The 17,719-nt window shown below is 41.4% G+C and overlaps 1 protein-coding gene across 1 annotated transcript in view; it reads right to left on the bottom strand.

Annotated features, from left to right (window-relative positions):
* Nucleotides 1-1,595: 1,595 nt before the first annotated feature.
* gck (glucokinase (hexokinase 4)) overlaps nucleotides 1,596-17,719 on the bottom strand; it is a 33,410-nt gene continuing 17,286 nt past the window's right edge. Inside the window, exons 5-11 of the mRNA XM_078565320.1 lie at nucleotides 15,299-15,418; nucleotides 14,946-15,041; nucleotides 11,838-11,937; nucleotides 9,928-10,111; nucleotides 7,802-7,957; nucleotides 5,241-5,474; nucleotides 1,596-1,728 (exon numbers count right to left, since the gene is read on the bottom strand). Coding sequence (XP_078421446.1) covers nucleotides 1,596-1,728; nucleotides 5,241-5,474; nucleotides 7,802-7,957; nucleotides 9,928-10,111; nucleotides 11,838-11,937; nucleotides 14,946-15,041; nucleotides 15,299-15,418 — 1,023 coding nt within the window. The remainder of the gene's footprint in view (nucleotides 1,729-5,240; nucleotides 5,475-7,801; nucleotides 7,958-9,927; nucleotides 10,112-11,837; nucleotides 11,938-14,945; nucleotides 15,042-15,298; nucleotides 15,419-17,719) is intronic.

Below are 17,719 nucleotides of genomic sequence, written 5' to 3'. Positions count from 1 at the left end.
TTTCCACAAAAAGTATCTTAGCAATAAAGATCAGAATTATCCAACTTCAAATAAACGCTTAAATTTTATTAAAACTGCTAGAACCTGAAAAAATATCAAGTAGAATAATTTAATATAAAATGCTGTTTTTCTGCAGTATTTTACACAAAGTACTAAGGTTTTGTTCCTTAGACGGACTTCTTTTTGGAACAAATTAATTGCCTATGCATAGCTCCAGTCTATGAATCCACTGGGTGATGACTGCAGCAAACTTCATTATAGCTGCTGCAAATTTAGAGTTGTCCCCATGAGAAATTATCTTTAAAAGATAGCACTGTCAGGAGCTGGGAGCAGTTCCTTTTGCTGAGGATATTGTAATAGTAGGGCCTGGTACATACAGGGTTAATGTTGGACTGAGTGCAATAACGCCCACACAGTGATGTAAGAAGGCACATGACCCAGAGCCAGGATCAGTTGAGAGATGGACAGAGATGTGTAAAGGCCTAGGATGGAGTCAGTTCCAAAACTGTACCCTCTACTGTATATATATATATATATATATACATACACACATAGTTATGAGTTGTTAATAAAGATTTGCTGTTAATAAGTTCAAGACTACGGAGCATCCTTCATGGTGTCCAAAGTAGAATTCTTCAGGTATCACCACCATCAATGCAAGTATGATTGCATCTTTCTGTTCTAACATGACTTTTGCACAACCAAGGCTTTTAGGGAAAAGGTCACACTTCAGGGAAAAGAAGTTAATTCCAGTGGTTCATTTACCAACAGAATTCTTTGTCAAATTTCTTCACAAAACATGCTTTTTACTCGACCTATGAAGAATTTGTGTTATATTTTATACAGAGATGCAAATGTGTCAGATGATTCATAATCTGTCATTTCACTTGAAAATGAACACTTTAATACATTAATTCTATGAGGAAGGTTGATACAGTGCAGTTTCTTACATTGTTAAGGACTGTAACCTCCAGATGCTGATGTGACTCTACAAAGATCTAAGACAGCACTGAGCACCAGGTAGTCACCTGGAGCTTTACAACTTGCGCAAGAAATGAGAGAAAAAAGCAAAGAATGACAGTAAGGTGAGAGGGAGCTAAAGGGGCTGACCTGCAACCTTGGTTCAATTAACCTGTTTGAATCATTCAAACTTCACCTCAGGTACTGATCTACTATGCATTACTTCAGTTTAGGGAAAATATAAAACAGAAACTAAGTGATTTTCAACAAAAGGAAGTCCTTCTTCATGTCATGCTTCATGTTGATTAAAACATTGCTATGGACAAGGAAACATTATCCAGAACACTAACCCTTGCTCAGAAGCTGGCAGGACAGATCTGACAGCAGAGAGTAACTTGTTGAAACAGATTTCAAATCAAGGGTGTCTTCCACCTGCAGCTTATAGCTAGTCTTTCACTGGACATTAAGTGCTATGCTTTAATCATAAATGGATTGGCTGAATTATTTTCACCAGTAATCCATAAGGAAGTCATTATCTTCAGCCCATCACTAAATGCTGCAGAACTGACCGAAGGGATTCTGCAGTTTGTTGCTTAATTTTAGCTCAGCTTCTGGTTTACAAGGTTACCCATCAATCAGCTGGCCATCTTGCTCGCCACAGCGGAGATTAACGCTGCACCTCGACCACTGCCTTCTTCAGACTGGAGGAAAGTGATGTCACAGGGAGGTGCAAGTTCTCTAACCATTGTGTGAAACCTGTGTTTGAAGCTAAGGAATAAAAATGAGATAAGAAAATATGGTTAATACTGCAGGGAAAAGAAAACCCGCAGCATGAAATTGCAAACATGACTCTTGCTGGGAAAGTGCTGGCTTACACACATACACACCATTAGTTACTTTTCATTCAACTAACATCTGGATTGGAATACAATCCAGACAGAAAGGGTGAAGCTCTATTCTCTCTGAGGAGGACTGAATTCTGCAAGTTGCTGAGTTCAATCCAGTCTAGATAGGGAGGGAGAAATTCTCTTTCTGATAGGGGAACTGGGTGCTTTTGTAAGTTAGACACTGTCCTTTCGCCTATGGGACTTGAGGTCTCAATAAGATTGGTTTGGTCCAGTCCAGTCCTTTCTTTGAACATACCAATATACCTTACAGTTGATGGCATACTGATTCTCTCCATTTCCCTCTGACTCAGGAGCCAACCACACGTGGGGTTAGCTCCACCTACCTGACTACTCTGTAAAACTGTGCAATTCTAATACAGCATCATTCATTGTTAGGAAAGGCATGTATTCGCCGTGAAAGTCAAATTCAGGAACGCACGTTTGTGTACTCATGCCGATAAGCTCCACTCTGTGATCCTGGGGTTTTGGCACGGTGAATGGCAGGAACCTACGAATAAAGAGTGGAGATCAGCAGCATAAGAACAGAAACCCCACTATCTTTAAAAATATATATTTTTAATTCAGGTGTAGGTCATCTAAAAATACAATGAGATAGATGGTGAGTTCATGCATCAGCATAAAACGGTTGAGAGCAAAGGAGCAGTCTGTTCTACATCTCTCCCGAATCAGACATGCAAAACTGACTGTTGATTTGCTCTCACCTGTTTTACAGTGTCGTAAAAATTCAGGATCTCTCCCAGTGTGCTTTAGAAGTATATAGAAATAGAGGAAAGAGTCTCTTTTCTTAAGGGATAGTTGTAGCTACATGGTTTATTATTATACACAAATTAGCTGACCTTCTGAGGCATTGTTCACTGGTAGTCTGTGGCCTGGTGGAATGACTTGTGATGTTCAGCTGCTAACCTGATCTGTCCACTTAAGGATACTGCTCAGGTACTCCCTGTGGGGGCAGCCGGGTGTCCCTGGAGAGGGAGCACGCGGTGTCTGCTGGCACCATCGAGGCCTTCCGTGCCCGGTGGGCACCACGGGGACTGGGGTGTTTTGTTGACCCCTTTACTCACATCTTGATTTGATGTTTGTAAGGTTCCTTTAAAGTTTTTTCCTTGATTTTACAGCTGACCTGACTTAGGGGCTGTGCTTGATTTCTCCCTTGTTATTGTTAATTTAGTTAATTGTTTTGACTCTACAAGAGTTACTCCCTGTGGGGAAGTGGTCTAAGTAGGTACTGGAAACAAACATATGTTAATTCCTGTTAGCAAACATAATCAGCAGATTGTCATGTGCTGTAAATTATTGGTATGAAGTCAATTTGCAAACTTCTCTTTCCATCATATGCTTGACATTGCTAATCAGCATTGACAGTGCCTCACCCAGGACACACGAACAGGTGAAGCCAGTAGGGGGTAGGTTGAGCGTCTGAGGTCCCTGCAGAACACAGCTTTCAGTTTATATTGATTTCCACTTAAACGCAAATCTCTCTATGGATCTGAGAGAATTCCAGATCACCTATGCCTTACCCTGACTCTCAATAGTATGGGTAAATCTGGTGAAATATAGATGGGAGCTTTGCATTCAACACTAGGGATTGGAAGCTGGCACTTCTGATCCTCCTGGATGACTTTAAAGTATACTTTAGATATCACTCTTTAACCTGTACAGAGATTTTCCTTCCCTTGATTTAAATACTTTTAAATTAGCAACCTATCAGCAATTTAAGAATTGGGATGGGAGTGATTGTTCCATTTAACCAGGATACCTTTGTTAGCTAGGGAATACCAAGGGTCATGGTGTGGGCTTGGAACCAGGGCAGGGTACTTACCTTGCTGCTATAATGCTTCATGTATTTATAAATCACCAAATCTTGAAATTAACTTCTGAGGTGAACACAACAATGTAAGAATATCAATATGTTTTTACATTGCGTTTGTTTCTCATGGAGATAAAACTATAATATGAAAAGGATTTGTTTCAATCATGTTCTTGAAAAAGCCTGCCTTTTCCCAGACATGTTCTCAAAAGCCCTTCTCAATACTCAATAGAGAAGAAAAGTATTTGAAATACAAGAGGTACCTTGAGTATATACCTAGGAGGACTGATTAGAGCAAGGTGATGGTTTATGGGAGCAGTAAACAGCTAAACAGTCTGGTGTGAAAAGGGTATGAGGCCTCTTATTTCCAGCAAACTATTTGAAAGAAATGGGTGGTTGTAAAACATTAACTAAAAGGGTGGAAGACATGTTTACTTAGGAAGGAGGAAAGAAAGCTGCATTTGAGACCATGGGGTGCCAAAAGGCTTAGGAGATTTAGCAGAAAATCCGTGCGTAGTAAATTTTGGGCACAGGGCTAATATGTACTATACTGTACAGTTGGTTCAGTGTTTCGGAATAATGTTTTGTCAATGATAAGTGAAGTGAATTATCAAACATATTATTCTCTCTTGTATTTAACTACGTAACACACACTATTATTTTCTATCTTTCAAACTGTGGACAGTGTAAAGAGCAGTTTTAAAGTCTAAACTAAAAGAGGAGATTCACCAGGATGTTGCCTGGGATGAAACATTTAAGTTATGAAGAGGGGTTGGATAGACTTGGGTTGTTTTCATTGGAGCAGAGAAGACTGAGGGGCGACCTGATCGAGGTGTACAAGATTATGAGGGGCATGGACAGGGTGGATAGGGAGCAGCTGTTCCCCTTAGTTGAAGGGTTAGTCACAAGGGGGCATAAGTTCAAGGTGAGGGGGCAGGAGGTTTAGGGGGGATGTGAGGAAAAACTTTCACCCAGAGGGTGGTGACGGTCTGGAATACACTGCCTGGGAGGGTGGTGGAGGCGGGCTGCCTCACATCCTTTAATTATATTTCATCTCATTTCTATATTTTTTAGCTCTGATGAAGGGTCATACGGACCCGAAACGTCAACTGTATCCCTCTCCGCAGATGCTGTCAGACCAGGTTTTTTCCAGGTATTTTTGTTTTTGTTCTAGATTTCCAGCATCCGCAGTATTTTGCTTTTATCCTTTAAAAAGTACCTGGATGAGCACTTGGCATGTCATAACATTCAAGGTTATGGGCCAAGTGCTGGTAAATGGGATTAGGTAGGTCAGGTGTTTCTCACGTGTTGGTGTAGACTTGATGGGCCAAAGGGCCTCTTCTGCACTGTGATTCTGTGATTCTGTCTATAAATTCTATCTTGGGAAACTCATACTTTGTGACAATTATAGGTCACACTTTTAGAAGATCTGGCCTACATTCCCATTTCTCCCATACCTGATCTGCATATGCACAATGTTGCATGTGCTCCCAGCACAGTCCTTGAGGAGCACAGAGTTCACAACAGCTCCAAAAAAATCACTATTCTCTCAGATGAACACTTACTGAGGATGTAACTTGTAAACCGATCCATCAATTCCGACTGTAATCCTCATTGTTTCTTTGCGCTTGTTCTTCCACATTCGATTTATAACACCTGCCAATCCTGCAGCACATATATGTGCCGCCCGTGTCGACACGCTTTCACATACCAAATGGACAATATCACAATCTGCTTCGGATGGCAACACACCTAGTTTTGTCAGAACATTATAGATCTGCTTCTGGTCCCCTGTGTCACTTGAAAAAAATAACAAAGATAAGTCAATAGGAAACTGTTTTAACCTGCTTGGCAGTAGGTAACTGGCCCTGGAAAATGAAGCACAATGGAATGCCAGACTGACTCCACAGAAAGCGGCCCTGAAAACTAGCAGATTCCTGCCATAACTTTGGCCAGGACTCAGGTGCACTAGATCTTAGCCTTATGCCCACATCTTCAGGATGCTTTGTGGTGTGGAACCTGGACTTGTCCCTTACAAAGCCATCAACTTGGACATATATTCATGCAGAATCAAAGATTTTTTTGCACACTGGGAGGTCCTTTAGCCCATCAAGTCCAAAATGTTACCCATTGATTTCCATTGTCCTGCTGTTTCCCAGTATGCTTTCTCTTTTTGCTTTTTGATTATTTATCCAATTCCCTTTTAAAGGATATTGGGAATTCTGCTTCCATCACTGGTTCTGGCTGGGCATTTTATGTTCTTATAACATAAGTGCGTAACAGTATTTCTTCCAGCATCTCTCTTTTGGTGACAGTCTTTAGGCCCTCTAATTACCAAGCCACTGAAAATGAAAATTGTCTTTTCCTAAAAATTGCATGTGAGACAACAAAACACAATTTCTTACTGATAAAAGGAAATATTTTTTGCAGCTTTTGTCTTGCTTCTTAGTTCCTTTCTACTCTGGGCCTTGCGTTGACTAACATGTTCATGTTAAAAATATTTTGATTTGTGTATGTTCAAGCAAAAAATATATTTTATTAAATAAGCTCAATAAACAATCGGGGGAATTAGAACAAAAATAGATCACGGCAGCCTAAGCATGTTTTATAATATGGCTGGTATATTATATCTGTATCTTTTTTAAGTGTGCAATATTTTTGCCCCATTATGTGAGATATAGTGTTTCAGTAATTTTCACATGTTGTCATGTTTGAGTTGCAGTAGGATCTTGGTAAACGTCAGAAACCTCAGTTCAGTTCCTGAAGTACTCATGAGAAATGCAATATGGGAGGCATATTGACACTTTAAAGGATGGATCAAGGGCTTCCAGGAATAGAGCCTAGTTGGATTGTGATTTCTTGTGTGATTAATACAAAGGATTTTAAAGTGTTAGGAAATGGTCAACACCAAAGAATTGGTTAAATTGGTCCTTTCATTTCACCAGTATATTAACTCCATATGGAATATAAAGTCAAGGCCAATAACACTAGCCTCTAATGCTTAAAGTTTCCTACTTAGGGGTAATTGAATGGAAGAATTGCCATTACACTGAATACAAAGAAAATGTAAAAGAAAAACTTAAAATACTGAAAATCTGTAACAGAAAAAGTTGGAATTAATGCAACATCTGAAAAGGAAGAGGATATGTTAACATTTTCTGTTTGAGCCTTAATCTGTTCTGACAGATGCTAATCTGACTTCTCTCCTGACATAAACTCACAGACATGCTGTGCCAGAATTTTCCGTTTCTGCTGCTAAAAATAAGCCCCATCAACTCTTACAAGCTGCAAAATGAGACAGTTACAAGTAACATACATTTCCATTTCATGGAAGAAGGCGGGCGGGCTTTATTTTAGCAGAACAAGTCAAAATGTGTAGACACAAAAACAGAACACAAGAACAAAGAAATAGGAGCAGGAGTGGACCAGACGACCTGTCACATCTCCTTCATCATTCAATGCGATCGTGGCTGACCTTGGGCTTCAACTCCACTTGCCCGCTCACTCCCCATATCCCTTGATTCCCTGACAAACCAAAATTCTATCTATCCCAGCCTTAAATGTATTCAACATTGGAGCATCCACAGCTCTCTGGGGTAGAAAATTCCAAAGATTTACAACCTTTTCAGTGAAGTAATTTCTTCTCATCTTAGTCATAAATGATTTGACCCTTATCCTGAGACTATGGCCTCATGCTTTAGATTCCCAACCAGCTGAAGCAATCTCTTAGTATCTACCCTGTCAAATCCTTTCAGAATGTTTCAATGAGATCGCCTCTCATTCCTTTAAACTCCAAGGAATATAGGCCTAATTTACTCAGCTTCTCACCATAGGACAACACCCTATCCGAGGGACCCAATTAGTGAACCTTTGCTGTACTGCCTCCAATGCAAGCATAATCCTTCCTTAAATATGATGGGCAAAACTGCACACAGTATTCCAGGAGTCTATGAGTCCTGGAAATACATAGGGGCAGTCAATACATGAAAAGGGAAGACAGACCAGATGCTGGTTAGCTGTGCATTTCCAGAATTTGCTGCATTTAACCTAAAATATATGCTAGACACAGGAGAAGAGTGGAAACTCACACCTCTCCAATCTTGATCACAAACAAGTTTCTTTGTACCTTTCTATTTGTGAGAGGAATCTTGTTTCAAAGCTGCCTCGTGTTTTCAGCAGCTGGGATGACTCTCCGTTGAAGAGCAGCTTTTGATTTACCAGTTTCAGCAGCACAAGTCGTGTTAGCTCACCCATGTACTTCCCACCAATAATCTTTTCATATCTGGTTAAGAAAGAGGACATGAATCAAATGCAGTCAATTCCTTGTCTATCCCAAGCTCCAATCGTATCCTATGGGATTTTGTTTAGAAAAATAGAAATGCTTCAATAATACCCCAAAATTAAACTACCTTAATATTCATCCAGTCTCTTATGTTTCATACTGAAAAGTCCATTTTGTTGTTCCACTCTATCAAAGTTGCACTCCCAAAGAGCCATTTTCTGATGTTTTCTTGTTAAACTAACCCCATCACCCCTGCGGTTGATTCACCTGCTGTTTGTTTTGTTTCCAGCAATGATCACTTTTCTTCCCCCTCCCTAACCCAGTGGGGCTAATGCCAACTCCAGATGTACTCCAGCTGAAAGGCTTTAGCTATGAGCAGAGACTACAGAAACATGGGCCTATTTTCAGCTGATCAAAGAAGATTTAAAGGAGATTAAAATTACAAGGGGTTTAGCTAAGGTTAATAAGGAAAAATTATTTCTACTAGTTAGTGATTCACTAACTAGGGGACTTAAATTTTGGAACATTGCCAAAAAAAATTAAGGTTCAGAATTAATATTTTTTTAAGAACACAGTGAGTTGTTAGAACATGGACTGTTTGACCAGCAACAGTGGGAAACCAGAATTCAGAATAGCTTTTAAAAAGGGAGTGCATAAGTATTTGAAAAATAAAGATTTAAGAGGACATGGGGAAAACAATAAGTTGATCTGAATGGTCTCCCTCTGTGCTGTAAAATTCTATGAACTTGTCCAGCTGAGTGAGATCAGCTAACTCTGGGAATTAAATGTGGTACCATCAAATCTACAAATTCCAGTATCACATTTGGCTATACTTTTCTCGTCCTGGAGCCCTGAGTATAGGATTATGCCATTTAACTGAATGCAGAAATCTTCCTGCACCGAAAAGCAAAATGCTGGAAACACTTTAGACCTGACCTTTCTGAGTATCATTGCATTAATTAACACGTTTAGTTAATGCTTTGCATCAGCACATATTTAATCTTTGCCTGCTGCATCCACCATACAGGATACAGTAAAATGCAGCAATTAAACTTTGACCAACTTTAATCTGCTGAGGCGGCGACTAGGTTCTCCCAGCTGTTCTAACTGGAAGCCACTGAAGTAGCTCAAACAGGTGATGAACTTCGACTCCATAACTGCAGCAATACTGATCAAAACTGTAAACACTTTCATCTCGTGAGGCAGAAACAGCCATTAGCTGAGTTGGTAATTGCAGTTGCTATAGGCCAATTTGGGTTGATGAGTCCTAGCTGCGTAATGGCACATCATTACTCTCTTACAGTTAAGATTTATTGTTGAATTATGGAACAGTGCACAGTAGAAACGCCAGAAAAACAACCTGAAGCAGTAATGCAGAGGATAAGGGTGGGTGTTATTTTGGAAGTAACTGCTTGGTTTAAATGTTAGGGTAGATCTGCTAAAACTAGGTCAAAACATTACAACCAAGAGTGAAAGCAAGGCCACAACCCGCATTTGAAATGGTTAACTTAAAATAGCTGAAACAGTAAAGTAGGAATAAACCAAATTACTTTTTAAAACATTGTTTATTGAACCTGTGCGACTTTACTTACAATGTTGTGGGCACATCATCACTAACAAGTTCCCCTGCACGTCATATACTATCCTGACTTGGACATATATTTTGCTGTTACTTCATCATTGCTGAATCAAAGTCCTGTAATTGGTTATGCCATTGTGCGTACACCATCCCCACAGCACTGCTGCAGTTCAAGAAGGATCACCACCACCTTCTCAGTACAACTAGGCATGGGCAATTATCAGGAACTCTCAAAGGGAAAGGGAAATTTCACTCATGGCACCGCCCATCATTCTCATTTTTTAATATGTTTAATACCCACAACTCTTTAACTAATATAGGTACCTTGTGATGCTGCTACAACATTCAATTGCAGCAATGTTAACTATAGATAGAATGCAGTTTTACTTACAGCTGATACCCTGGATTGTTAGACGTCTCATCGACAACACAATCGTATTCTAGACGGAACTCGTCTAGCTCACCCGTGTCTCCGAAACCCCCCCATTCAGTGTTCACACACATTCTTCCTTCTTCTCCTTCCACCAACTCCACATTTTTCATTTCCTCCATGTAACAGGCATTACAGCCAGTGCCTAGAAGCATGAACACAGATATATTCTATATAAAATGTAGCCACAGACAAAATATTAAAAGGGACTGATCCTTCCTTTTTGTGAATACATTTCAGTGAGGCCATTTTCTGGAGATGATGATGATGGTCCAAGCCAGCCAATGACCAAATCTTCTTATGTAGCCCAGTCTTTCTGTCTGTTAATACACTTTAGTAATGTTTCTCCATTATTCTGCCTATAGCTTAGTTCTCACTTTTTCCAGTTTCTAACTGAAGCCACATTGCTCATTTTGTAAACACTGGTGAGTACAAGTATATCATCAGAGCACAGTAAGCATAACATGCATCCCTATTCACAAAGACCTAAATAAAGTTTAAATACATTCATTGAAATTCCTTGGAGCTTTCTCGCTCCTCCATGTTTCTCTTGCAGCTCTCACAATTAGTGTTGCTTACAGTCATCAGATGACAACAAGGCTGTTAATTTTTTTGGAAATGAGCTGTCATGCATGAAAGATCTCTCACCAATAGAGCCAGACAATTGGTTATGTAGCTTGAGGGGCACCATTCCACATCAAACAAAAGGCAAGGCAAAGATGCAAGCCTCCATGAACTACCACAGTCTGTATGGGGATTGAACCTGAGCTGTGGGTGTCATTCTACACTACATTTTAGCCATTTAGCTAACTGGGCTAATCGACCCCCAAAACAAGGTGTGGTTTGCGTTTCACAAACAGATATTTTCCCATTGCTATGATAAGTGCAACAAATTCTTTAATATCTGCCGACAAAGCCTGGGGTTAGTGCCTCACACAAAGGATGGCAGCTTTGACAATACAGCACTTCGTCAGTGTTGCATTTCTGTGTCAGTCTAAATTATGCACTTAATACCTGAATGGAGGCTAAAACTCTCAATTTTTTGACTTAGAGACGAAAATGCGACCACTGAGCGCAGCAGCCACTCATGTGGGGAGTGAGGGAGAATGAATGCAGCTTGTGCTAGTATGCCAGTATTGTAATATGATGTAGAAAGCATACTGCTGATGTTATCATCAGATTGTATCTGTGCAAAGAGCATAGTGAGTATTTTTACCTTGCAGTTGTGCTGTTATTGGAGGTCACTGTTATCACCAAACCCCAACTGGCAGCAAAAGATTTCAATATGTGGGAGCAATTATGAAATTATAGTCTTTGCTTCAGGTTCAATTGACTGTTACAAACTGCTAAAGTTTCACTCTTGCATTGTATGACAGTTACTTGAAGTTACCTGACAGTTACCTCTTAAAGAGGTCTGATCATCACCCTTAAATACATGTTGCAAATTTTCTCCTGAGCTTTCAGAATTTTTCCCAATCTGGAATTCCTATTGATTCACATTACACCACCACAGAGAGGCAGCTGTTTCAATTGCACCTGCCTGCCATTCTGTATCAGTCTATCTGTCAGGGCAGCACAGGTTAACCTGTCCAATAGTTCTTTTTGACTCTGCTCAGCACCTCTCAAGATAGTCCCACATGACATGGAAATTTATCATGGATGAAACCTCAAGAATGAAACTGCAATCAACTGTTCCACTGTTCTTAGAGTTTACAAAATAGACTGTATTGTCTAATCTTTAACTGAACTGAAAATTCTTCGACCAACTTTGGGACTGACCAGATGGAGCATAATTCTCTTTTCCAATCCTGCAAAATGCTTTATTCCCATTTATTTCATAATCATAACTGGCAGCTGCAATTTCTCCTTACCTACTATCATTCCGACCTCACAGCTGTGGTCTTCATAATAACAGGAGATCATTGTTGCGACAGTGTCATTCACCATGGCAACCACATCCATTTCAAAATCCTACAATATTAGAGAAGCACTTAGAAAACACAATGGTCTTTGTCTTAATTTATTTAAATGGTATGAGAGAAAACTAGCAAGAAATAGAAAAACAGACAGCAAAAGCTTCTACACGTATACAAAAAGGAAAAAAGAATAGCTTAAGTTAGAGGGTGAGACTGGGGAATTAATAATGAGAAACAAGGAAAGGGCAGGGATTTTAAATATCCCAAGAATAGTTGAAAATCAAGAGACAAAAGGGAAGGAGGAACTGAAAGCAATTACCATCACTGGAGAAAAAGTACTTGGAAAACTAATGGGACAAAGGCTGACAAGTCCCCTGGACCTGATGGCCTGCATCCTAGGTTCTTAAAAGAAGTGGCTGCAGAGATATTGGATGCATTGGTTGCAATCTTACAGAATTCCTAGATTCTGAAACAGTGGATTGGAAAACTGCAAATCTAACACCACTATTCAAGAAAGGAGGGAGACAGGAAACAGGAAACTATCAGCCAGTTAGTCTAACATCTGTCATTGGGAAAATGCTAGAATCCATTATTAAGGAAGTGGCAATAGGACATTTAGAAAATTTTAATATGATCAGGCAGTCAACACAGTGTTATGAAAGGGAAATTATGTTTGATAAATTTATTAGAGTTCTTTGAGGATGTTAGAAGCAGGCTGGATAAAGGCAAACTAGTAAATGTAGTGTATTTGGATTTCCAAAAGGCATTCAATAAGGTGCCACTTAAAGGTTACTGCACAGGATAAGAGCTTGTGATCTTGCGGGTGATATTTGAGCATGGATAAAGGATTGGCTAACTAACAGGAAACTGAGAGCCAGGATAAATGGATCATTTTCAGATTGGCAAACTGTAGCTAGTGAAGTGCCACAGCGATCAGTGATGGGACCTCAACTATTTACGATATATATGAATGATATAATAATATATATTCAACACGAACAAAAAAAGAAAATGTTGGAAAAACTCAGCAGGTCTGACAGCATCTGTGGAGAGAGAAACAGCGCTGATGTTTTGAGTCCATATGACTCTTCTTCAGATAATCTATATTAATGGAGAAAGGGACTGTATTGTAGCCAAACTTTCTGATGATACAAAGATAGGTAGGAGAGCAAGTTTTGGGGAGATGTAAAGAGTCTCCAAAGGGATATAGATACGTTAAGTGAGTGGGCAAAAATTTGGCAGATTTTTTTTATTCGTTTATTTGATGGGTATTGCTGGCTAGGCCAGCATTTATTGCCCATCCCTAATCACCTTGAGAAGGTGGTGGTGAGTTGCCTTCTTGAATCACTGCAGTTTATGTGTTGCAGGAACGCCCATAGTGCTGTTGGGGAGAATTCCAGGATTTTGACACAGCGACAGTGAAGGAACGGTGATATAATTCCAAGCCAGGATGGTGTTCCCATGTGTCTGCTGCCCTTGTCCTTCTAGGTGGATAGAAGTTGCGGGTTTGGAAGATGCTCTCAAAGGAGCCTTGGTGAGTTTTTGCAGTGGATCTTGTAAATGGTACACACTGCTGCCAATGTGCATCGGTGGCGGAGGAAGTGAATGTTTAAGGTGGTGGATGGGGTGCCAATCAAGCAGGCTGCTTTGTCCTGGATGGTGTTGAGCTTCTTGAGTGTTGTTGGAGCTGCTCTGATCGGTAAGTGGAGGGTAATCCATCACACTCCTGGCTTGTGCCTTAGAGATGGTGCACAAGCTTTGGGGAGTCAGGACGTGAGTTACTTGCCTCAGAATTCCCAGCCTCTGACCTGGTCTTGTAGCCACAATATTAATATGGCTGGTCCAGTGCAGTTTCGGGTCAATGGTAATCCCCAGCGGAGAGTTTTCCCCTGATTCCCATTGACTCTAGTTTTCCTAGAGTTCCTTAATGCCACGCTCGGTAAAAGGCTGCCTTCATGTCAAGGGCAGTCACTCTCATTTGGCGAGGAATGTGGGAAAATGTGAGGTTGTCCACTTTGGCAGGAAGAATAGGAAAGCAGAATATTATTTAAATGGACTGCAGAATGCTGAGGTACAAGGGTGTCCTTGTACATGAATCTTAAAGAGTTAGATGCAGGTACAACAAGTAATTAGGAAGGGAATTGGAATGATAGCTTTTCTTGCAAGGGGGATGGAGTGTAAAAGTTGGGACGTCTTGCTACAACCGTACAGGGCCTTGTTGAGACTGCACTTGGAGTACTGAGGATGGTTTTGGTCTCCTTACTTAAGGAGGGATATGCTTGTATTGGAAGCAGTTCAGAGAAGGTTCACTTGGCTGATTCCTGGGATAAAGAGGTTGTCTTATGAGGAAAGGTTGAGCAGGTTGAATCTATACTCATTGGAGTTTAGAAGAATGAGATCTAATTGAAACATGGAAGATCCTGAGGGGGCCTGACAGGGGAGATGCTAAGAGGATGTCTCCCCTCATGGGAGAATCTAGAACTAGGGGACAGTTTAAAAATTAGGGGTTTCCCATTTCAGGTGGAGATGAGGAGGAATTTCTTCTCTGAGAGGATCATGAGTCTTTGGACTTCTCTTCCACAGACAGCAGTGGAGGTTGGGTCAGAGAATATATTAAAGCCTGAGTTAGGCAGATTTTTCATCGACAAAGGAGTCAAGTGTTATGTGCAGGCAGGAAAGTGGAGTTAAGGCCACAATCAGATCAACCATAAACTTATTGAATGGCAGAGCAGGCTCAAAGGGTCGAACAGCCTCCTTCTGCTCCTAAGTCCTATGTTCCAATGCCCGATGGGCCAAGAGGCCTACTATTACTCCTATTTCTTATAATCTTCTTTGTTATGATCTCCAATACTCACTTTCAGGGGAATAGAAGGGATAGTATCATAAGACTGACGAGCCAGCATGAATAGTGCTAGTATTATATTCGTGGACAGAAATGCTGGTGATTTTTGATACCATTAGGAATAAGAAATATTTTACATTTGTTGCAAGAAACTTCATTTAATTACAAATGCTGAATGACTGTAGCATTCTGTAGTGAGATGTTCTGAATTCTAGACTCACCCCTCTCCTTTTAATGGCATCACGAAGTAGTCCTACCACATTGTTTCCCTCAGCTCCAGATGCTTTAAACCCTTTGGTCCAGTTCAGAAGGATCCCCTGTTTAGAAAGTTCAGTGTGGTCAGATATAATGCATTATTCTGCAGGAAGGAATCTGTGATAAGTATGGTTGATGTAGCAGCCGCTTCTTGTGAGAGTGCAGAATTAGCACAAACTAGTGGTGAAAAACTAGAGCTTTGGAAATAAAGGAAGGCATTATAGGCTATCGTGATAGTTGTGATGTTAGTGTTTGTATCCTACGGTTTAGTATGTGGTACTATGCAACTGTTACTGATGATCCTAGTGAGCTTTCTCACCTTGTCAATGTCCTCATGACGGACAGGGAATGAGAATGTGAATCCCAATGGCAGCTTCTTGTCTTTCATCTTGTGTGCATCCAAGAAGTTGGAGATACACAGAGCAATGTAATCAAAGAGCTAGAAAAAAAAAACAAGCAAATCATGTTAGAAAGAGTTATTATAATCACAGATAACCTGATTGAGAGAATATAAGCAAGTACAGTATATTTCAGAAAAACAGTTTCTGATCTTGCTGTAGGATAAAACCCCAGAAATAAAATCAAGAACAGTTGCACCAGCAGGTCACTTCATTTAAATCAGACTGAAACATTGGGCAAGCTTATAAATTCTTGGTTAAAAACAAAAAAACTACTGCGGATGCCGGAAATCCAAAACAAAAACAGAATTACCTGGAAAAACTCAGCAGGTCTGGCAGCATCGGTGGAGAAGAAAAGAGTCGACGTTTCGGGTCCACACGACCCTTCAACAGAACTGAAGTATAGTTAGGAGAGGGGTGAAATATAAGCTGGTTTAAGGTGGGGGGGGCGGGGGGAGAGAAGTTGAGGGTGGGGTGGTTGTAGGGACAAGCAAGCAGTGATAGGAGCAGATAATCAAAAGATGTCACAGACAAAAGGATCAAAGAGTTGTTGAAGGTGGTGATATTATCTAAGAAAAGTGCTAATTAAGAATGGATGGCAGGATACTCAAGGTACAGCTCTAGTGGGGGTGGGGTGGAAAGATTGACAAGGTATTAGTTGTAGATTTAAAAATAATGGAAATAGGTGGGAAAAGAAAAATCTATATAAATTATTGAAAACAAAAAAAAACAAAAGGGAGGGGGAGGAAACGGGGTGGGGATGGGGGGGCGGAGTTTAAGATCTAAAGTTGTTGAATTCAATATTCAGCCCAGAAGGCTGTAAAGTGCCTAGTCGGAAGATGAGGTGCTGTTCCTCCAGTTTGCGTTGGGCTTCACTGGAACAATGCAGCAAGCCAAGGACAGACATGTGGGCAAGAGAGCAGGGTGGAGTGTTAAAATGGCAAGCGACAGGGAGGTTTGGGTCTTTCTTGCGGACAGACCGCAGGTGTTCTGCAAAGCGGTCGCCCAGTTTGCGTTTGGTCTCTCCAATGTAGAGGAGACCGCATTGGGAGCAACGAATGCAGTAGATTAAGTTAGGGGAAATGCAAGTGAAATGCTGCTTCACTTGAAAGGAGTGTTTGGGCCCTTGGACGGTGAGGAGAGAGGAAGTGAAGGGGCAGGTGTTGCATCTTCTGCGTGGGCATGGGGAGGTGCCATAGGTGGGGGTTGAGGAGTAGGGGGTGATGGAGGAGTGGACCAGGGTGTCCTGGAGGGAACGATCCCTACGGAATGCCGCCAGGGGGGGTGAAGGGAAGATGTGTTTGGTGGTGGCATCATGCTGGAGTTGGCGGAAATGGTGGAGGATGATCCTTTGAATGTGGAGGCTGGTGGGGTGATAAGTGAGGACAAGGGGGACCCTATCATGTTTCTGGGAGGGAGGAGAAGGCGTGAGGGTGGATGCGCGGGAGATGGGCCGGACACGGTTGAGGGCCCTGTCAACGACCGTGGGTGGAAAACCTCGGTTAAGGAAGAAGGAGGACATGTCAGAGGAACTGTTTTTGAAGGTAGCGTCATCAGAACAGATGCGACGGAGGCGAAGGAACTGAGAGAATGGGATGGAGTCCTTACAGGAAGCGGGGTGTGAGGAGCTGTAGTCGAGGTAGCTGTGGGAGTCGGTAGGCTTGTAATGGATATTGGTGGACAGTCTATCATCAGAAATTGAGACAGAGAGGTCAAGGAAGGGAAGAGAAATGTCAGAGACGGACCATGTGAAAATGATGGAGGGGTGGAGATTGGAAGCAAAATCAATAAATTTTTCCAGGTCCTGACGAGAGCATGAAGCAGCACCGAAGTAATCATCGATGTACCGGAGAAAGAGTTGTGGGAGGGGGCCTGAGTAGGACTGGAACAAGGAATGTTCCACATACCCCATAAAGAGACAGGCATAGCTGGGGCCCATGCGGGTACCCATAGCCAGACCTTTTATTTGGAGGAAGTGAGAGGAGTTAAAAGAGAAATTGTTCAGTGTGAGAACAAGTTCAGCCAGACGGAGGAGAGTAGTGGTGGATGGGGATTGTTCGGGCCTCTGTTCAAGGAAGAAGCTAAGGGCCCTCAGACCATCCTGGTGGGGGATGGAGGTGTAGAGGGATTGGACATCCATGGTGAAGAGGAAGCGGTTGGGGCCAGGGAACTGGAAATTGTTGATGTGACGTAAGGTGTCAGAGGAATCACGGATGTAGGTGGGAAGGGACTGGACAAGGAGAGAGAGAAGGGAGTCAAGATAACGAGAAATGAGTTCCGTGGGGCAGGAACAGGCTGACACGATCGGTCCGTTTGTGGATTTTGGGTAGGAGGTAGAAGCG

This window comes from Cetorhinus maximus, chromosome 20 (genome assembly GCF_964194155.1).
Source record: "Cetorhinus maximus chromosome 20, sCetMax3.hap1.1, whole genome shotgun sequence".
Taxonomy (NCBI): Eukaryota; Metazoa; Chordata; class Chondrichthyes; order Lamniformes; family Cetorhinidae; genus Cetorhinus; species Cetorhinus maximus.
This window is presented reverse-complemented; position numbering and strand designations above follow the sequence as displayed.